Source organism: Ursus arctos, unplaced genomic scaffold (genome assembly GCF_023065955.2).
Source record: "Ursus arctos isolate Adak ecotype North America unplaced genomic scaffold, UrsArc2.0 scaffold_24, whole genome shotgun sequence".
In the NCBI taxonomy this organism is placed as follows: domain Eukaryota; kingdom Metazoa; phylum Chordata; class Mammalia; order Carnivora; family Ursidae; genus Ursus; species Ursus arctos.
Window position 1 is genome coordinate 40,070,902 of NW_026622919.1, and position 22,142 is coordinate 40,093,043.

Sequence of the window (22,142 nt, forward strand, 5' to 3'; positions counted from 1 at the left end):
CTAGGGAGAGTCTCAGCTTGGAACTACTGGAGCCTGAAGACCTCTAATACTTGCCTGTTACTCATTTAAAAAAAAAAAAGCAAGCCATGGTCAGGCAATAGTATCTAGCGAAAAGTCAAGAACTTTGTTTGGCTTTCATGGGATTTATTTTTTGTCGGCTTTCCATTTGTGGGAGTGATTTAAAATTTCCTTTACATGTGAATTTTTTAGTTTAAAAAGGTGGGTCAATTTACTTAAAAATATAAAGTCTGTGATAGGAAGGCGGTCACATACACATGGCGATCATTACAGAGACGGCAGGCAAACGCTGGCGCTGGGGCACCCAGAGTGGTCTGAGCACACTTCCAAATGTCCTCCGTAGGACATGCTGGATCGCCCGGATCCTTTCCTTGGCCCCCTCGGGCCCTGGCACCCTCCCCGCCAAAGAACACTGGGACCCGAGCCACCCACCTCTCCGTTGCCAGGGGAGTCTCCATTCCCAAACGTGCTGGTCACCACCAGGAGCAGCTGCTCGTCCTCCAGATGGCGCAGCCTATACTCGTCCATGCAGAGAACCTGCAGGGCCCCAAGGGTGGACATCAGCCCCCCACGCCGTCCCCAGACACCCTGTGCTTCCCTTCCCCACCCCGGCCAGGAGCCCCCTCATCACCGGGTTCCCCCGGCCCCGCCCACACCCAGCACAGGCGGGGCCCAGAGGCAGGTGCCCCACGGATCCCCGTCCAGTAAACCCACATGAACACTTCCCTCCCCACCCTCCTGCCCCACGCCAGCCTCATCGCCAACACTTCCACAAGCCCAAGGCGGGGGGGGCTCGCCTCCAAAACATGGCAGGTCCCAAATCGGAATGCCCCCGCCGCTGTTTTGAATTCCGAGTGTGTGGACATATTTTCCACAAAAATGAGATAAGTGGGTTACAAAAATGATGATCCTTTTAACGCCTCAGGAACCCAACCGCTTCGCCTGAAGCTCATCTCAGGTGACATGTGTCACCGCCTCCCTGTTCGACCCACACCCATGTGACGTTTCCAGGGAGGTCTCAGCGAAGGATAAACTCCAGCACTGACGGAAGGCATGAGTCACCCTCTGGGGTTTTGTTTTATTTCCTATTCATCCTTTGCCCCCTTCACATTTAGCACTGTGCCCGGTACAGAAGGTGTTGAGTAAATGGGAATAAAATTCACCTATGGGAGCACATGGATATTGGGACGTGGCTTAGTAGAGTGTTTCTCAAACTGTGTTCCCTGGAACACCATGGAAAACTTAGGTACTATGTAACTTTGGGAATCCCTGGACACACATCCGTCCTTCTGTCACAGATTTACAGTCAGTCAGCACATCCAAGGCTCTGGGACATTCAGGAGCAGGGCAATCATTTTAACTTTCGCCAACTTGTCTGTATCCAGGCAGAGGAAAAAGGCCCGTGTCCAGCTGAGCTGGCTACCTTGGGGTTGAAGGCGCAGCTGAACAAGGCCCCCAGGTCCCGGGCCAGCGTTTCTGACTTTCCTGTCTCCGTCGCAAAGAGGATTGTGGCTCTGACTCGGGAAGCCATGGTCTTGCGCATCAGCATGGCGGAGAAGAGCACAGCTCTGTGTGGACAGACAGACAGACAGATACTGTGCTGACTCAGCCTTCCAGAGGAACACGGGGGCCCGAGAGAACGGGAGGTGGACGGTGTTTAAAGTGTGGCAGCATGAGGGAAAGGAACACACGTTTCTTGCCAGCTATTGACCCTGACCCATGGCCTTTCTCTTCCCTTCACCCGCTCAACCCACTGCTCAGCCCCGGGGGGAGATGGAGGACAGAGAAGGTTGGGCTAATGGTGGCAGGTATGCCCCTTGGCGTCTAGACCCCTGCGAGCCAACCTCCATAGAGATCATCCTGTCTCTTTGTTCCCTGCCCGTCGAGGCCGAGAAGAGCAGCCGCTTGGAAGGAAAGGCTGCAGTTCAGGCCTCAGGACCCGCCGCTCGCACTTACTTCACCAAGACTTTGAATGGAATCTTTCTTCTCCGGGGTCTCCGCTTCTCATCCTGCCAGGTGTGGGTTTTCCAGGCTTCCACCTTCAGAAAAGAAGGCACACGTGAGGGCAGGTGCGCCCTGGCTCGGCTCCGGTGTGGGGATGCGAGGGAGAGAGAGGACCCTTCGTGCCCTTTGTGAGGCGGGGGTCCCCGAATGCCGCACTGGAGAGGACTGGGGCTCTGTCTCCCTCCGAGCTGCAGCTCCAGTGGCCAGCTTACAGCCTACACACGCCGGGGGAGGGTCCACTGGCTTATTCTCCATTAGTGTCCCCCCAGAAGGAAGAGCCCCACTTCACTTTGTCTTTAGCGTCTAATCACTAGGCAGGTCACATGATGCCGAGGCCAAACTGGGCACCTCCTTTGAGAGGAAAAGGAGGTGTGACCACAACGGTACTAACGTCCCCAGCAATCAGTCACCCTGATCTGCTATTAGCATCTGAAAGTAAGAAAGCTCTTCCCCAAATCAAACCAAAGTCTTTTTTCAGACAAAACGAACTGGTTTCAACAGGTGACGGTGATAGAGTGAGTCGGGGTTGGGCGCCAGTGCGTGGGATCCACACGACCTCCTACTGCAGAGCTAATACCCGTCGCCTTTAGAGATGAGGGCAGCGGGGCTCCCGCGGTTGAAAGGCCCACCCAAGATCCCACAGCTAGGAGGCGGCAGAGGCGCCTGCAGGCGTGTCTGACCGGGTGCCAAGCTCTTCACCATCGCGGGCTCTGACCATTTACAGGTGGGGGAAATGGTGGTCAGCCTCAGAAGCGGAAGCCCCAGCAGAGCAATGGGCCCCTGATGGTAGAATAGAAGGTCTTTCCTGAAGTCTCACTCTCTGTGGGAACGGACAGACGCTGCTCAGCGTCCGTGAGCGCAGCCTGAAAAGCAGGGGTCTGTGTGTCCCCGACCCTCCCTGTGGGTCCCGCACGAGTGAGCACGCACACCCTCTTTCCACCCGAGTCCCAAGACAGAGAGGAGAGGAAAGCCCTCCCTTACCTGGTAGTAGTAGAAAGGGGACAGGACATAGTTTAGCATCTCCTGGTGGAACACAGGAGTGATGCTCCCAGAAATCGGGGGGACCAGCCAAATCCAGTCGGCCGGGCAGCCCCCTCGGGAACGGTACTCGTTCTGCATGTACTTCATGAACGACTCTGCAGCTGAGTGGTGGTCCATGATGCTCACATTCCGCTTCTGAATTAGAAGGAGGCAAAGAGGGGGGTTGAGGCGAGGGATGGGGGAGTCAGGAGTGTGGTCTGTCGGCTGCGGGGCTCCCAAGATGGACTGCGGAAAGGCCGGGCAATCACTAAAATGGGACAGCCATTGCCCTGGCCACCTCCTTGCTGCTAGAAGTAAATACCCAAGTAGAAGGCACTTTCGGAGCCTCCAAAGGAGCCCCAGAAATCATCATAGCCATGGTAAGCCCACGGGGCACCTGGCGGGACCCCCTCGGCCCTCTAGGGGCAGTGTCAGCTTCCCAGGCCACACCTACAAGTCTCCCCCAGCTCCCAACGAATGGCTCCCTCTGGATGCTGATAAATCCAACCCCAGAGCCTTCTTGCCACTTGTTAGTAGAGAGTTCCAGGAGTCACTTCTCCGAGAATGTGGCTCTCTTGGCCAAGAAGGAACCGGACATCTCTGGAGAGGACTGAGTGTTGGGGGGGAACCGTAGCGTACGGAAGACAAGTCACCACAATGTCGCACATCCGAAAATTAGAAGCCAAGGGGTCTGAGCCTTCCCGGAATGATCCAACAGAGGCAGCCACACCCCTCACTGCCTGGGGCGACTCATCCAGTCCAGAGACATTTGTTTCCTGTCATGATTCACACCGTGGCCTCTTATTGGCCATGCGACCTTGAGCTATTAGCTGCTGAGCCTCACTGAGCCTCGGCATCCTCATCTGGAAGATGGGGGTAAGAAGAGTTTCTACAGCATGAGGCTGCTGAAAGGCTGCAGTAACTTAACGTAAGTAAAGCAAGAACGGGCACAACAAGTGTGAGCCGCCATCCTTGCTTCTACCTGCCAGGCAGCGCAGCAGGCACGGGCATGACAGAGGGGAACATGGGGCCCCTTTTCTGCATTAGATTATATCCTAAGGGGGGAGGCGGAGGAAGCTGGCCATCCACGTGGTCTGCTGCGAGATATAACAGAGGAGAGCGCAGGGGCTACTGGGGGACAGACAGGGCTGAGCTCATACACAGGCCTGGAGGAGAAGGAGGGGATTCCAGAAGCTGCTTCTAAGTGGAGGCAAGTCTTTTTTTGTTAAGATTTTATTTATTTATTTGACAGAGAGAGAGAAAGGGCACAAGCAGGGAGAGCAGCATGCAGAGGGAGAGGGAGAAGCAGGCTCTCCACTGAGCAGGGATCCCAATGTGGGACTCAATCCCAGGACCCTGGAATCATGACCTGAGCCGAAGGCAGACACTTAACCAATTGAGCTACCCAGGCACCCCATAAGCAGAAGCAAGTCCTAAGAGATGGGCATGAGTTAGGCAGGGCATGGGCATTGCTGGAGGAGGACGCTGCCCAAGTCACAGCCAGAGGCATGAAAGGAACCCGCTGATGGAGGGCTCAACGGGTCTCTGAAGTCTTACCCGTGTACCAGCGCCCCCCCCCCCCCACCCCGTGCTACACCGGCTGTAAGCTCAGAGGCTGATGATGGTAATAATGAATAATAAGACCAATAAAACTAAGGCCCACTGAAGGTTCGCTAGGGGTCGGCCAGCACGGCCAAGTGTTCTGCATACATTTTCACTGAATTCTTACAATAACCTAGTGAGGGAGGTCCTCCTATTTATTCCCGTTTTTACAGATGAGGACATTTATCGTGAAGGAGGGGGATGAGGAAGTGCCGGAGACTCTCTAGCAGCGCGGGGTGTGGTCAGCCACGATCAGAACACAGCCGAAGACCAGCAGATTTTCCGGGACATTTCTGCACCCTGCAGTGACAGGGCTGGTGCACAGAGCCCCTAGGAGTCAGGATGTGTGGTCCACGGGCACGGGGTCCTTCTGAGCTGGGCCAGCCCCTGGGGGCTCTTCCTGTACCCCCTCAGTGCCCCCCTCCCCCCACCCTCCAAGAACATCAAGCAAAGCTTGACCTGTCTATGGGGTGACCAGCCCTGGGAAACTGTGTGATTGTAAATATTTACTGGATGTTTAATGTCAACTCCCTGCTCCACTCCGCGAGGAAAGGGGTTTTGTCTATTTTGTTCACCACTCATATCCTTGGCCAAGCCTAGTGCCCGGCACACGCAAAATGTTCACTCTATTTTGCTGAATGAATAAAGGACTGTCTTCCTAGTGGTCGGGCTTCCAAGGCACCTGCTAGCTTTGGGGAGACAGTCTTAGCCTCTAAAGTACTATCTTCACGCATCCTCTGCCCCCTTCCCAAAAGGAAGGGGAGCATTCATATGAGTAAGAGCAGTGGACAGACCGGAAGGCTCAGTCCCACCCAAGCACTAACCCGGGTGTGGGCCCTCAGGGTGGATACATTCGCCCAGAGGAGGGAAGCGAGAGCAGCCCCTGCTCGTGTGGACATGGGCTCTCATTCATTCATTCAGTACATATTTTTTCCAGTACCTCCGATAGCCATTCTTCCACCCTCTAGAGACAGAGTAGTGAACAAAAGGGACAGGCCCGGCCCTAACAGAAAGACAGGAAGTAGATATACTACGTAATGTCAGGAGCCAGCACGAGTAATGAAGAAAAATAAAGACAGAGTTGAAGAAGAGAGAGCGATGGGATGGGGGTGGGTAAGGGTGCCATCTTCCATGGTGTGGTCAGGAAGAGCGACTCTAAGGAGGAGACAACAGAGACCTGGATGAAGGGAAGTAGGGGGTCATGGGATGATTTGTGGGAAGGGTGTTCTAGGCAGAGGAGAAAAGCAAGTGCAAAGGCCCTGAGGTGGCAACTATCTTGGTGAGTTTGGAAAACAGCAAGAATTCCAGAGTGACCGGAAGAGTGTTAGAGGACAGAAGTCTGACTGGAGTGGCTGGAGGACTAGGAGATGTAGGAGATCTTGCATCGGGTTAGCTGCAAAGGGAAGCAGGAAAACACGGCAGTAGCTGGGGACTTACTGGGTTAGCTGACCGTTTCTTTTTTGGAGATGGGAAACATGACAGCCTATCGGTCACTGCTGAAAATGACCCAGCAGAGAGGAAGACACTGATGAGACAGAAGAAGGGGGGGTGGGATTTTCAGGAGTAAAGTCTTTGAAAAATGGAGGGGGAATAGGATTCAGTGCTCAAGCTCGGGGATGGACACGTCTTGAAAGGTAAGGAGTTGCCTGTTGCTAGAAGCATTCAAGTTTACACTAGAAGACCCAGAGTGAGGAGGAGGGCTTATCTGTCTACATCCCCAGCGCTGAGTACAAACTAGGTGCTCAATACTGGTGTGATGCATGAAAAAATGGACAACACTGTCAGGGGAGAACCAAGCATGAGATGAATGGTTGGACCACATAACCTTCTGACCAGAAAGTCTCCAGACCCACAAAACACGACGTACCTGGAAACTGTGGAGCACAGCGACATTGATCTCAACGACAGCCCGGTCCTTCCAGAGTGAGGCCAGCTTGTGCGTTTCCAGGCCCATCCTTCTGCCCACTTCCTGCAGAGGCAGAGTGATGGGGTGAGTTGGTCCTCAGGACTGCCCCCCACCCCGCCCATGACAGACCCACTCTGCAGCCAGCCCCGCCAGACGGGCCCCATTACCTCCAGAATGTTGTAACGCTGAACGTCACAGAAGTCCCGGACCCCGATCTCCGTGCCCATGTACCAGCCGTTGAAGGGGCACCCCGGGAACTCGAGGCCGCCCACCTCAAGCAGCATGTTGGCCACTGCAGGCAGGGCATACCACTTCAGCTGGAGCTCACTGAACCACTCGTACCTGGCAGGGAGGAAGAGCCAGTAGTTACTGGGGCCTGTGCTTTTGCCCATCCTCACCCCCCCAGCCCCGACAAAAAAGGCTTCAGAAAAAGAGCCAACCAAGAAAACTCCTTCCCAAATGCTGTTCTCGAAATTTGTCCAAGCTGGAGAGGTGAATGGGGCACAGTAGGCATCATTCATTAATTATGCATTCCTTTACCCACTCGTTCATGCAAATGTATGGTAAGCAACACGTATGTGACAGGCACCATGCTAAATGCAGAGAACATAGCATAGGGGTTAAGGACTTCAGTGTCAGAAAGCCCAGGTTCAAGTTCTGCCTTACCGCTTACCAGCTCTGTGGCCTTGGGATGTGAGTTAGCCTCTCTGAGCCTCAGTAACCCCACCAGTAAAATAGAGATACTAGTACCAAACTCATGGGTTTACTATAAAGATAATGGTATTGCTCATTTATAAATTCATTTATTCCAGAAATATTTATAATTGAGCACCTACTATGTGCCAGGTACCCTTCTAGGTGTGAGGGGTAAATAGCTGAACAAGAAAGGCAAGATCCCTATTCTCAAGGAGCTTACTGACTAGAGTCTAGACTTTAGACTATAAGCAAGTAAACAGATGAATAGAAAAATAACAAAAAGATGATGTGGTAGACAGAGGGAGAGTGTCTGCTCTAGATTGAGTGTTCAGGATAGGTTTCTCCAAGGGGACGACGTTCAGGAAATACCTTGCTGTCAAGAAGAAATGAATCCTTTAAGTTTCTGAGGAAAAAGCATGTCAGGCAGAAGGAACAGCAAGTGCAAAGGCCCTGAGGTAGGATTGAGTTCAGTGTATGCAAGGGATAAAAAGAAGAGTCCAGCTCAATGCCTGCTACTCAGTGAGTCTCAATATATGGAAATATTTTTGTGATGATGATTGCTGCCCAGAGCAGGAGCTGAACCAGAGGAGCTCCAGAAGTCCCTATGGCCCTATACTTGCACCACAGTCAGAAGAGGGGTTGCTGAGAGAGTTGGCAGGAAGACAAGGGGACTGGACTGCTCAGTGTGAGAACGTTAGAGGCTTTTGAGGGCTTTTCTCCCAAGGTCACTGCTTTCCAAGTTCCTAGGGCCCCATCTGTCTAAGCCTCTGCTTCCCCCTCATCATCAACATATCCTCCTAAGTCTGAGGCCCGAGACCCAAGTCTGGGGTTGCCGCACAAGCGTCACCAAGGCAAGCCTTGAGAGCCAGCCCTTCTGGACACTGCCTGCTGCTGGCTGGGCTTTGGGGGCAAGAGGGGCCTGAGGACTGAGCTCTCCCCAAGGCGGGGATGTAGCGTGCATGTTAACACACACCCCCGCACCCCCCGCCTGCTTACTTGGGATGTTCCATGGGCACCTCGAGCACAAGGTCAGGTGGGATTTCGAAGAACTCCGGATCTTGGCCATCCGCCTGCAGCACCAGGGGCACCACGTCGAAGCGACTGTACTTGGGCTTCCAGCCCAGGTCGATGCACAGCTGGGGGCAAGACGGGCCCAAATGAGTCTCCGGACCCAGGCCCCTGACCCCTCTGGCTCCACTCTGCCAGCCAGCACAGCTGGATCCCGTACCTGGGTAAACTCCACGCTGGCGGGGTCCCCCAGGATGGTGCCATCAGGCATCTGGTAGCCGGCATACCGAATGAGCTGAGCGTTCCAGACCCGGAAGTCATGCTTCCCATCGCTCCGCTGGGGGAACACGGTGATGGCCGACCTTCTCCAAGACAAGGACAGTGCCATGTACTCCTCGGCTTCGGTGGGGGCTCCCAGCCAGCCTCCCCCAGTCCCCCTCCGCCTCCTGTCTTCCCGTTCCCTCACCCTCTGCATCTGAGCTAGCTGAACCGAACCCCTACAGCAACACCACACAACACGCCAGGCTCTCACTGGCCTCAGTGTAACCTGCCCCCCTCCCTGACATACCCTCTTTCTCTTTCATCTCCTTCCGGTGCCTCCCTTTCCTTCAAGACAAATTCAGGGGCCACCCCCCTCCAGGATAGTCTCTATCCCTCCGGTAGGGTTAGCTTTCCCAGCCTTTTCCCTCACTGCACCTTTCTCTCGTGCAGCCCAGTTAGCGGATGCTTGTCTAGTGCCAGGCATAGGTTCACAGTGGGCTGGAGCAGGGTCCTAGGTCTTAGTCACCTCTGCATTGCCCCCACCCCACTGCCATGCCTAGTCATGGGTTGGGTCCCCATTATATGGGCGCTGACTGTTTGCTGAACAGAAGAATGAATGAACGACTGAATGGGCTGTTCAGTCCTATCAGCCTTGACCTCTTTGGTGGTGGGTAGGAGAAGGTAAGGTTGTGGGGGCGGGTGAGCAGTGATGAGCAGTGACTCTCCCGGTTCTAAGAAGAATGACACACTGGAGCCTTGAGCTGCAAAACCAACCTCTCCTCCCTTCTAAAAGGTGGGGAGCCTGACCTTAAGCAATGAAGACATTGCTTCTTTAAGATCTCCCATCCCCTCCAAATGGTTCCAAGTCAGAAGGAAACCGAAGACATGGGCTAGGAAGAGGGGCTAAGCTCATGGAGACTTGCCGAAGACGCCTGTGTCTTTCTCCTTTCTCTTTCTCCCCGGCTTCTCCTGGAGAAGCTTCCCCTAAACCCATCTGCATTCTTTGGCTCAGACTCGGGGGCAGGGTGGGCCCCAGCTGCAGCCCCAGGGAAAGGTGCACTCACCTGATGTTGCCGTTGTTGGTGGCATACCGCAGGTGTCTGCAGATGTGCTCGAACATTTCCTTGGCAGTGGAACAGCTCCGGGCGTCGAAGACCTGCACACAGCCCACCCAGCCCAGACCATCAAAGACTGTGAGGACAGAGGTCCCAGGGTTGATCAGAAGCTGAGTTATGAGGAACTGAGGACGTGGCCCAAATGCTCCCCACCACCCAAACACCAAGCAGAGGAGAGCGTTCTCTTCTCTTCTCTGCGTCTACACCTCCTGTCTCAGGGCTGCCCTGTCCAGCCTTTCTCCTGCTCTCCTGGGGGAGCCCAGGCAACCCCTCTCGGAAGACCTTATGAAAACCTAAATCCCAAGAAAACCTGACCTCCGAGCATGTGAATGGGAACTCGCAGAGCCCTCGCCTGGTGCCTCCACAACATCAGCACATTTTACACGGGGCTCCCGTCACATTTTCTTTCAGCCTGTGTTGGTTTCACTGGCATTTCTCATCAATTTCCCTGTCCACGCAATTTCCATATTATACAGCATTTACCCCGAGGTAAAGCCGCCTAGGAGGCGAGGATAAAGACAGTGTCTCCTAGGCGCCAAGAATTCAAACAGTCCTCTCTTGCGGCACCAGGGTCTCAACTGGTCATTCGGTTTTATTTCTGTGTTTAGTGTGAGAGAACAGACCCGCTAGAAATCTTGTGCTGAAATCAGAGTCTAGACATCCGGGGAGAGCCCTATGAGCCCCCATCTCACGTTCACGAACATGCAGAGAGAACCGGGGAGTCCCGCCCCGGCTGCTCAGAGCCGTCTGCTCAGAGCCTTCCCGCCTCCCCATTTCCTCCCCTGCTCGGGACTGAGGAAGGCCACCTGCAGGTTGGACCACTGGATCCTCCCGATGCAGCGGGGAGCGTTGCGCCAGGCCTGCTTGGTGGCGAAGATGAGCTCATCCCCCGTCAGCTGATAGGTTCCTGTTGTTTCTATCTCCTTTGTTACCGCTTCCACCCTGGCCAGATGTTCCTCTATTTTTGCCCTGGGGGACAGGAAGACAGCAGGAAGATCAACAACGAGATGGCCTTAGATGGGGATTCATTCAATGCACAGAAGCAGGAACTGAGCTAGGCTACCAGGAGGGCAAGATGTCCTTCACAGAGAGGGGCCAGCTTCCCAGGTGTGGGACCCTGGCCCGAGCTCAGAAGGGCCCCAGGCTTCTTGGCTTAATGCTCTGCTGTTCCTGTCTTGAAATTCTTCAGCATGTTTGAACAGGGAGCCCACATTTTCATCTCTCCGCTAGCTCCTGCCAGTGACGTTGCTGGTCCTGATCCTGGGGGCACCCTTGTTTCCAGGTGCTTTTTCTCCAATCATTTCATCTCAGCTTGGCAAGAATCAGCACGGAGTGCAATCCTCAGACACTCGCAAGACCGAGACGTACCCCAAGTCAAGCCACAACCACGTCCTGCCTCCTGGCCAACATCCCATGGTCCTGAAATGAGCAGTCCCTCCCATGCCAGCTCCTGTGTACTGAGTACTCTTTCTGAGCCAGGTACTGGGCGAAGCCACTCACAGTCAGGGTCTCACTGAGTCTGTGAGGGAGGCTTTTTTATGTCCGTTTTCTAGTCTGGGATATGAAGGCTCTGGCAGGGTACGTACCAGCCCAGGAGCGTAAGTATGACAAAGAGCAGGCAGGACTCAGCTTCAGGTGGCCTGATGCCAAGCCCCAACTCTTCACCTTCCACCCTCCACCCTAGGGGGGATGGCAAGTGCAGAGATGTTGAGGGCCTGCCCACGCTTCTCTGAGCTGGGATGGGTGCTCAGGGCCCAGCCTGCAGGGCCCCAGGGCCTACTCAGGAAGGAGCCCTCCACAGGGTGACTTGACCTCGCAGGGCCCCCTGGAGGGTGCTGTTTCTCAACCTCTGCCCTGCTCAGCCAGGACTCCCAGGGGAGATTTCTTTTTTTTTTTTTTTTTAAGATTTTATTTATTTATTCGACAGAGATAGAGACAGCCAGCGAGAGAGGGAACACAAGCAGGGGGAGTGGGAGAGGAAGAAGCAGGCTCATAGTGGAAGAGCCTGATGTGGGGTTCGATCCCATAACGCCGGGATCACGCCCTGAGCCGAAGGCAGACGCTCAACCGCTGTGCCACACAGGCGCCCCTCAGGGGAGATTTCTAAACTGTTCCCCCTCACCCCTCCCAGGCTGCAAAAATATCCTCCAGGGAGGGGTTCAGTCAGAAAGGCTTTGAAACACACACACACACACACACACACACACACACGCATAGAGCAACCTTGAAATTTCCAATCAACACCAAAGACAAATTGAAATGGCAACAAACAAAACTATTTCAGGAATGAAGTCCTGATTAAGGAGAGTGGACAACTCAGAACAGAATGGCCTTTCTGTGGATGAAGAGTGTCTTGACAACTCTTTCTTGATTAAAGAAAAAAGCTCAGAGACAAAACATGTGGGGCTCTATCTGCAAGGACACCCTGGGCATACGGACCTGCTGGGTGAGGTTGAGACTGCCACACTGGGAGCCCTCCCGCCCCACACAGAGCTTCCAGCAGGACTGCCCGCGCTGCGTCTGAGCCCGGAGACCGTAGCAGTCACCAGAACACGGATACCCTGAGCTCACTCCCTGGTGTTAATAGGAGACTATGTGGGGAGGATTATTTTTTACATTTTCCCCCAATTCCTTTAGAGTTTTGTATTTTACCACTGTTTTCATACAGTCTCATTTCGAAGGCATTACAGGTGCTTTGATGCCTATCAGTGCTGAAAAAGAGAGTGTAGCTTTTGGCATCGGTGAACGGATCTGAACAGAACATTCAGCAAGTTACAGTTTCCTACTGTACAATCCTTCGTTCGCTAAAGACCGAACCCGCCAGCTGTCTGCAGCTCTGGCTGCTAGTGTGACCGTGGGGATGGACTGCCGTTTGTCACTCACATCCTCCAGGACCTCTTGACGGGTTCAAGGTATAGACTTGGGACCGAGAAAGGACCTTCCCTCTGTGAGAAACAAGTGGGTCTGAACAGCCACTGGTTGCTTCCCGGGGCTAACACCCTCCCAACGCCTTCCAAACGCCAGCAGGACCTTCCAGGTCCAGCATGAACTTGGAACCTTCGAGGTCAAAGAGCTGGATGCTAGAACACAGGTTAAAAGCAGGAGCTCTAGTGCCAAACTGCTTGGGTTCAAATCCCAGCTGTGGGGCTCCCAAATGTCTGACTTGAAGCAAATTATTTCATCCGTGGGCTTCAGTTCCTATAAAGTGGCAAGTTCCTACAGTTTGTAAAATGGGGAGGATCGTAATGATTCTCCTGTCATAGAGTTGTGCTGAGCACACACTCAGCACCCACTGAATGTAGTGTTGATACAGTGGCCCAGTGAGGCCCATCAGGAGAATTCCTAGACCCTAAGGCTCATTAGTCATCAGCAGAGCTGACAGCCCAAGGACCCTGAACCTCCTAGCCACAAAGCACTCTACAGGGGTCGTGGGTACACGGCACACACGGCAGCCAACCCCCAACAGGTTACTCAACCCAGCTTTATGTGAGAGTCACCGGAGGAGCGTTTAGAGACCACAGAGCTCTGCCCCCTCCACACTTCTTGAGATCCTGATGTCCTTGGCCCAGGGTACCCCGGCATCAGCATTTTGCAAAGTCCCCAGGTGACTCTACCCACAGCCAGGGCTGAAATCGGAGGCCCTGGCAGATAAGGGCCCTTTGCATAGACTCAAAGCCCTTTCCCACTCGGACATCACAGGGTCATAGTAGAGGGGACGTATTATCACCAGGAGCCGCTCTTTCCGCCATGGGGGTGCCAGGGGCACTTCTGTGATTTACTTCGTGCAGCGAAGAGCTGCATGGCCGACACCATAAAGGCCACACTCCCCTCCCAGCCCGTAAAACAGCAAATCCATTCCCTCAGCCATTCTGTCTTACAATCCCTTTGTGTATTTTTATTTTAAAGTTATAAATGGGCTTACATTAATAATCATATATTTTATGAAACCCAGGAATACAGGACCTCACAGAGTTCAGTGCAAAGAGCACGACCTGCCCCCTCCCAGTCAGGCGGCATGGATTCTAGCTGGGACTGGGCTTCCCTCTTCACACCTGGTGGAGGAGGGTTTGACCGGGTGGTCCTGAAAGTCCTTTCTCTCTCAATCATGTCATAATAAAAGGGTGCATATCAGCTCATTGTCAAGGTTACTTGGTGCCAAGACCCTGCTCTAAGCTGGGTTCTATTCTCAGCCCATTTTTACAGATGAGGAAGCTGACCGGCAGAGCGGGTGAGCAGATGCCCCAGGGACACAGGGCTGGTTACTGGCGTCGCCAGGATTCAAAGTCCAACAGCTACACTCCTGACCCACACTTCTAACCACTACTACTATGCCTCTTTTGCTTACGATTATGAGAACCTACTCTGGGGTCTTTCCCCTTGGAAAACTGTGCTTGAGCCCTGACTCCACTGTGAATCTGGGAAGGGAAAGGGCCTGGGGTCAGAGGGAAAAGACGGCACACAGGAGAGCTTGGGGAAAGGGGGCCACAGCGATCCAGCCCAAGTGAGACTTACTCTTTGAAGGAACCATAATATTGGTTGACAAATTCAATAGCTTGAGGCAGAAGCTCGTCTGGGGGGGTAGGCTTGTCCCTGGGTCCTCTGGTCAAACTTTTGGGGTTCATGATGGCTCCCAGACAAGACTTGGACTTGCAAGCGATATCCTGGGAAGAGAGAGGCAGGGAGTGAGGGAGCTGCTTGGCCCCTCAGGAAGGTGTTGACAGGGGTTCTTCTTCCGGGCCAGCTCTCCTGGCCACCTCCTTCCACTCCCACTGCTCCAGCTTCCTGCTGCCCCTCTCCACCCTTATGGCACCTCTTCCTTGGGGTCCACCAAGCTTTCTCACCACCCACATCTCCTTTCCTCTACTGGCTGACCCAAGTGGGTGTGAGCTGGGGTTATTCCCAGAACCTTGGGCTCGGTCTCTACTCTCTGGACCAACTCAGACCCAGGGCCAAGTCAACAGCTCGATCCCTGGGAATATCTCAACTACCTTCTCATTTAAAGAGGCTGATGTGGCTCCTGGGAACACACTTTCGGTATTCAGCCAAAATGAACCGAAAGGAGAGAATATAAATCCTAAAGTCAGAGAATGGCACAGAAAAAATGCTGGAAGGAAGTACACCCAAATGTTAACTGTGGTAATTTCTGGAAGGTATGGGAAATCCTGCTTTCATGGTCTTGAAATTTTCAGTTCCTTTCTACTTCACAATCAGAATGCATTCTCTAGTTAGAATAAGACACTTAGGAGAAGGAGCCTTGAAGGACACTTACTCCAACTACCTACTGGCTGTCTGAGCTCCTCTCTAATCTCCCTACCAAATAGCACTTGAATCCTTCTAGTGACAGGGAGCTCACTATCTCCTGATGTAGCTCAGCCCAGCTTTGGGCAGTTCTGTTAGAAAATTCTCTCTGGGGGCGCCCGGGTGGCACAGTGGTTGAGCGTCTGCCTTCAGCTCAGGGCGTGATCCCGGCGTTATGGGATCGAGCCCCACATCAGGCTCTTCCGCTATGAGCCTGCTTCTTCCTCTCCCACTCCCCCTGCTTGTGTTCCCTCTCTCGCTGGCTGTCTCTATCTCTGTCGAATAAATAAATAAAATCTTTAAAAAAAAATAAAGAAAATTCTCTCTGGGGGTGCCTGGGTGGCTCAGTCAGTTAAGCATCTGCCTTCAGCTCAGGTCATGATCCCAGGGTCCTGGGATCGAGCCCTGCGTGGGGCTCCGTGTCAATGGGGCATCTGTTTCTCCCTCTCCCTCTGCTGCTCCCCCTGCTTGTGCGCTCACGCGTGCTCTCTCTCTCTGTCAAATAAATATATAAAATCTTAAAGAAAAAAAAAGAAAAAAAAGAAAAAATAATTCTCCCTCTTACTATGCTGTCTCTCTAAAAGAGACGGAATTTCTTCCTGTAATCCTTTATCCCATCTCCTAGACCGTCCAGCATCCATCAGGGAACTGCCAGGGGGCTTGGCATCGTCTGTGTCCTTCTGTCATTTGTGTGGACCACAGGCCTCTGTTCCCAGCACACAGTGCCCAGCAGATAATTGCTTTGCCCGGGGGATATCCATGTGCTGTACTAAAGGCCCGAATGGCTTCTCCAGCTTGGGACAAAGGTGGTTCGCCCTGAGGCCCAGACTTCTCACCCCTTTGGCCTTATGGTGAAGTGTGTCTTGGAAGGTCATTCCACTGCCCCAGTTTTTGATCCTCACATGCCGCGGGCAGGCCGATGGGGGTGAATCCAGCTTGATCAGGGATTCTGGAGACGTCTAAGAGGGGGAAAACACCAAGGATTTACGAATGCCTCCACCTAGAGCTCCACATGTCTCCCCTGGGCCCTACTTTGGCGTGGGGTGGGGGGCCATGGGCGGAGAGCCAGGTCAGGATGTGGGTCTGTATCCCTCCTCCTTTCCCGGCAGCCTGGCCACCTGGACCAGTGCCTGCTAAGAGCTCCAGGTGCCTGGGCCACGGGCCAGGCTTCTCTCCTCACTCAAGACCCTGCCAAATGCTCCCTCAGTGGAATTGCAACAGGAGGGACTGAGGTTAGATGCAAGGGAGACTACTGTCACAGCCAGTACTGCAGAGACAGAAATGAGGACAAGGAAGACTATACCACTGCCTTCCCTGGAGTTATTTAAGAATATGGAAACCATCTTCTCTCCCACCTCCCACCCATTTCTCTGCCCACCTCTCTGGAACGCTGAGGTCCAAAGCTCTTAGGAAAGACGGAACCGGTGGGCTAGAGGCTGGGGGCTGGGACTGGGGCTCAGCTGCTGAGTCTGGGATTAGGTTGTGGTGTCCCACCCTTGGTTCCATGAATGGCCGCCTTTCATCTGTGCCTGTCGGCCCTCACCGGCAAGCCATCCAGGGGCCATAGCACCATGGGTCCACTACTCCTGCTCACCATGGATCATCCCACTCTCCCAAGGCCCTTCCTCATCCCTACGTGTGCCCCTGGGGGTCCCCACTCACTGCCCAGACCCCAGCCTCCACCAGGCTGCTCAGCCTGCATCTGCCTGGGTGAGGGAGGAAGGGGCTTCCCACACCAGTGACTCACTGACCTTTACTGTCCCTGTGAGCGACTGGGGGGACTCATTCCGGTGCTTGCCGAGGCTGTGACACTTGGGGTCATCCTGTGTCACTAGACTGTAAAAGGAAACAGCCAGCATGAGATAGAATATCTGAGGGCAGAGAGGGATCTTGGAGCCCCTCTCCCCCCACCCCCCCAACAAGCCCTCATTTGATGGATGGGGGAACTGAGTGGGAGTGAATCTCACAGCTGCCAGTCAAGGAGGATGTGTGCATGTAGTGCGGGAGCCAGCCGGGCAGACCCAATCTCCCCACCATCATCACCCTCCTCCTCCCCTTCTCTTGCCTTCCCCCCTACAAAGCGGGGAGCTAAGCCAAAGCTAACTGCCCAAATGGTGACCCACAGAAACTCTGGGAAGGTACCCCCTCCAAAGCCAAGTACAAATGTGGGATGAGACTGAGTGCCCAGAGAATGGCTCCTTCAACCCCGCCTTCCCAGGCCAGCAGCAGTGCCCACTACCCACTTGTTTGGAGGGACTTGGGCTTTTTTATGTAAAGCCCCTGATTTACCTTGGTTTATTTATTTATTCTAAATTATTTAAAAAATAAATTGCTATTATTTACAGTAAATGTTAAGCATACACCAGTAGAAAGAATGCTGTAATAAATCTCCATGGGCCCTTCCCCCCCCCATTCAACCCCACCCAATTGCCAATCTTGTTTGAACTCCACTCTCTTAACATTTGCTATCATTTCAAAGCAAATCTGAAACATCATGTCATTCAGATATATCTCAGTAAGGATATCTGGAAGTCAAGGACTCTTTTAAAAAATATGTTGCTTCTATTTATTTTATTTTATTTTTAAAAGATTTTATTTATTTATTTGACAGAGAGAGAGCGAGCACAAGCAGGGGGAGCAGGGCTCGATCCCAGGACCCTGAGATCATGACCTGAGCCGAAGGCAGACGTTTAACCACCTGCGCCACTCAGGCACCCCTTAAAATGACAAAAAATTGCCTGTCCTCGGAAGACGAAAAAGCCCTAGTAGTCTGAAATCGCTTAGAAACCACTGCCTCTGGTTTGGAGATCCAGATTTGTTCTCCTGGCAAATGCTACAGAGAAGAGAAGGCGTGTGACCTCTCTAGGTCCTTTACATGTGAGCACCCCCCAACAGTCACACCCCACACATGCCTCCTCCTCATGAATCACACGACAGGGGCCCGCCAGTATCAAATCTTGTTGCATTCCGTGTTCTTCTGGCTATTTTCTGCGGTGGGCGTGCGTGTGTGCACACGTCCAAGGGGAAAGGAAGTCAGAAAGTAGTATAAAGGTCTCTTATTTTCCACTTTTTTTTTTTCTTGTTAGAGAATGCAAGCACAAGCAGGGAGAGTGGCAGGCAGAGGGAGAAGCAGGCTGCCCGCCGAGCAGGGAGCCCAATGTGGGGCTCAATCCCTGGACCCTGGGATCATGACCTGAGCCACAGGCAGACGCTTAACCGACGGAGCCACCCAGGCGCCCTCTCATTTTCTACTTTATACATATTTGTAATGTGTTGGAATGTGAAGAATGAGCATGTATTACTTTAGTTATTGGAAAAAGTAATGACTATATTTACATGAACGTTATATAATTAACTACATACATCAGATAGTAGCAGTATATGATTTATAACGTTAAAGAGATAGTGTCTCTTTAAGAGAATGTACGTATCAGAAAGCAACTTCTACCCGAATGGAGTGATTCAAAAGCCGTGTAAAAGGCCTTCCATGTGACCCGCTGCCATCACCATGCTGGTCCAGACTGGGGGCCCCACCAGATAAAAGCCCAAATAGGGTCGTCTGTACAGTCAGAACAGGTAAGCCATGGCTGAGCGATCGTCCCGGGCTCCTTAAATCGGAAGATGCCTTGAGGCTGGGGTCCTCAGTGAGGCAATGCCCCACAGCTCGTCTGGATCTTTTGCCATCACCCCCACCCCCACCTCCATCCTTCTTGTTCTTGCTTCCTTTTGCTTCCTTGTGGCCACAGGACTGGAGAATTTGAGAAGCGTACTGGTCCACCAACGTTTAGATGGAGAAATGCTGTCTTCGCACACTTCACGTAACTACTACTCCCAAATATTAAAAAGCTACCTGAAAATCCACTCCACAGAGGGTCCACAGTCCGCCTGATCCCATTGCCTGTGGCTGCACAGTTAGGTTCTATCCAGTTTCTCCACTATTATAATGCCTCAAACTGCGTACATGGTCTGATGCTGTGTGTGTGTGTGCGCGCGTGTACCTGGGGGAGATGCCAGTAAATATTAACAGTGACTAGCAGTAAATAATGACAGCATGGGTGATCTGATTTTTCCTTTATAGGTTTCTGCATTTTCCAACTTTTACTACGACTATGCATTCCTTCATCATTAGGAATCGTTTTTTTTGTTTTGTTTTGTTTTTAATTTGGAAAACGAAGAAACAAAGCTAGGCACAGTCCCGGTTCTCCCCAGGTGACTAATTTCTTTGGGCTAGCTGCTGGGAGACCGGGTAGCTGGAAGCCGGGTGAGCATACTAACGATCCGGATGCTTGTCGCCCAGTTACAGCGCGGTCTCTCCAGATGCTCCTGCATCTGGCTCAACCCACAGCTCTGCTCAGCCCCGTTTGGTCCTCCACGGGAGCAGCGGACCCTTAAGAACCTGCCATCGGAAAGAGTGCTGCAGTGCGGTGCCTAGACCCAGTAACTGCCCACAAGCCTCAGAGTGACTGAGGACGGCTGAGGTCGGAGATGCAGCATGCGGCTTGTCTGGGGTAACGGGGGTCCTGACGGCCCTTGCATTTTCCACTCCTGACCACCGCCACTGCATACACGGGGAGGGGGGCGCTCTGGGAAATGGGTCTAATTAGTAAAACAAAAACCTCTTTGCTCTCTTAATTCTGTCTGTCCTAAGCGTGCAGCAGCCCCAGGGCTGAAACATCCGGAAAGTTCCCAAATGCTAAAACATCCACAGTTCATACTCCTGCCCGCCTAGACGCCTCTCCTGGGAGCACGCGGGGCTTCTGTGGGTCGTCTGTGGCTACCGAACTGCAACCTCTGATGCGTTCTAAACGAGGAAAACACTTGATTTAAGTAAATCCTCATCGGAATCCTACGGCGAGAACGTTCCAACCCTCACAGTTTGACGGAAAACCGAGGATCGCAGCGGGTCAGAGCCGCGCGCCCGGGTTCGAGCCCGGTGCCGGCGCGGAGCCGCCCGCCTCCCTCCCAGGGCGGACCCGGCCCGGCGGGAGTACCTGGCTCGGCGGGGGCCGCACGCGGGCTGCGGCCGCAGGATCCTGCGGAGGAGCCGGCAGAGCCGGGGCCGGGCGGCCTCGCACGCAGCCCCCAGCCCCTCGCGCATGGCCCCGGCGCGGGCGCAGCTCCCAGGGCGCCCCAGCCCGCGCCGCCCGGGCCCCTTTATCGCCGCGGGACCCCGCAGCCCCCGCCTCGGGGCGGAGCGAGCCGGGGAGCCGCCACCCCGGGCTTCACCCTGCGCCCGGCCCGGGGCCGGACGGTCGCCCCGCCCCTCCGCTTTCCGGGCCGTGTCCCCAGGCCCTCTACACCCCTCGGCGTCCGCAGGAAGGTCGGCCTTTGGGGCGCCCCTGGACTCTCTACGGACCAAGATCACGGGCTGCGCGGCCGGCCTCGGCCTTATTTATTCCTCGTGAAATAACAGCAGTTTATCATGATGATTCCCACCATATGGCGCTTTGAGTGTAGAAAGCAAACTTTCCTGTTATGACCTCCATCCCTTACTAAGTCCAGTCCAGAAGGCAGTTCTGTATTGTTTCCTCTTGATTGAGAAGGCAGCGGGGGGGGGGGGGGGGGGGGGGCAGAGAAGTTAAGGCTCTTGCCCGAGACCACAGAGCAGCCCCCCAGGCCACAGCTCAAGCTCTCTTATCTCACAGGGCTGCCTCCAAGATGTACTAATTCTCTTCTGGTATTCTGTGTGATTCCAGGAAGGAAGCCAAAGGAAGCGCAGGGTTGGGGGTGACTTTCAGTGGGAGGCATGGTGTGCTCCTGGGTCCTGGTCCTTGCTGCCTGAAAGCACAGTGCCTCCTGACTTTACTACTTCTGTGAGTTGCTCCGAACACTGAAAGCCGGGTGACTTCAACCTCAGAGTACGGGGGGCCTCCTGTATGTACTCCAGTCTATTTAATCCCAAACCCAAGGTAAAGTGGAATGAAAGAGAGTATCTGTTTATTCTGAGCCAATTGCAGCCCAGCTAGCAAACCTCAGCTCAACTTTGTTCAGAACGCCTTACATCTTCACCTGGATGTTCCTACAGCTGCCTTTGTCTCTAACACACACACACACACACACACACACACACACACAGCCCATGCTCACTTCCTAATCATTTGTTTACATAAAATAGAGAATCATGAGTCACATATAATAGGTTCTTAGTCTTATTACATCTGAACAGATTCTAAAATTCCTTTTTAAAATCAGAATATATTAATTGGCTCCATTGCCTTCAGGATAAAATCCCCTTTGTAATGCTACTTCCTCTTCCAGGAACATCCTCTCCACCCCACCCCACCCCTCCCCTCCCTGTATGATAGCGGTCCAGCTGGGCCTTCCTCCTCCCCAAAGCCTTCTCCCACCCCACTCCTCCCCACACTTCCGCCAGGGCCAGGCCCCCTGCCGTCTCTACAGAAGAGATTCTGGTGCACCCGTGCCGTCCTCTAACTTCATGTCTGTCTCTCTGCCTGCCCCACCTTTGCGTCAATATAGAAAGCTCTTTTAACATCCCATTCTGCCTAGACTCCTGCCAGAAGCAGAGGAAGGCACTGTTTCCCCCATCCACTTCCTCCCTGACAGCAGGAGCTCTGTCTCTTTTCTTGGTCCCTTTCTCAGCCCATAGTAGGCCCTCAGGGAGAGCCCGCTGAGCCTAGAGGTTATGATTTTGGACTTGGTGCAAACCTCAGCTCTACCACTTCCCAGATGCCGACCTTGAGTAAGTAAGTCACTCAACCTTGTAAAGTAAGGGTAATAACAGTTCCTGCCTCAACACTGACACCATAATAAGAACTTTATAAGCCTTGGTATTTTTAGCTGCTGTGTAGGCAGTTAGTAAATGACTCAACTTATTGTTTGTTTAATTGCTAAACAGAAAGGTCTCACGGCCATCTCCAAAACCCCCAGCCCGTGCCAGGTGAGTAGCCCTTGGCGAATAATCGTTCATGGACTTGGACATGCCCAGGACCACGAAGTGGCAGCTCGGTGTGGTGATTATGAGCCAGACTGTTGGGTTGGCTCCTGGCTCTGTCATTTGCCAACTGTGAGATCTTAAAAATTACTTAAATCTTCTAGGCTCCAGTGTCCTCATGGCTACGGTAAGAGGATGACAAAAACTCCTTTCTCACGAACTGTTAGGAGGGATAAATGAATTAATGTGGGATAGTTTCTCTCCATCGCCTCTAATACCTGTGAGAGCCCTCCCACCAGCTCACCCAGCTTAAGAAGATGAG

At 53.3% G+C, this 22,142-nt stretch overlaps 1 protein-coding gene across 1 annotated transcript in view; it reads right to left on the reverse strand.

Moving 5' to 3' along the window:
* NOS2 (nitric oxide synthase 2) overlaps nt 1-20,026 on the reverse strand; it is a 32,978-nt gene extending 12,952 nt beyond the window's left edge. Inside the window, exons 1-14 of the mRNA XM_026517685.4 lie at nt 19,920-20,026; nt 16,680-16,764; nt 15,765-15,887; nt 14,143-14,291; nt 10,437-10,599; nt 9,580-9,671; nt 8,475-8,616; nt 8,243-8,382; nt 6,718-6,892; nt 6,512-6,613; nt 3,004-3,198; nt 1,975-2,057; nt 1,442-1,586; nt 451-555 (exon numbers count right to left, since the gene is read on the reverse strand). Coding sequence (XP_026373470.3) covers nt 451-555; nt 1,442-1,586; nt 1,975-2,057; nt 3,004-3,198; nt 6,512-6,613; nt 6,718-6,892; nt 8,243-8,382; nt 8,475-8,616; nt 9,580-9,671; nt 10,437-10,599; nt 14,143-14,291; nt 15,765-15,887; nt 16,680-16,764; nt 19,920-20,026 — 1,806 coding nt within the window. The remainder of the gene's footprint in view (nt 1-450; nt 556-1,441; nt 1,587-1,974; nt 2,058-3,003; nt 3,199-6,511; nt 6,614-6,717; nt 6,893-8,242; nt 8,383-8,474; nt 8,617-9,579; nt 9,672-10,436; nt 10,600-14,142; nt 14,292-15,764; nt 15,888-16,679; nt 16,765-19,919) is intronic.
* Nucleotides 20,027-22,142: the final 2,116 nt, after the last annotated feature.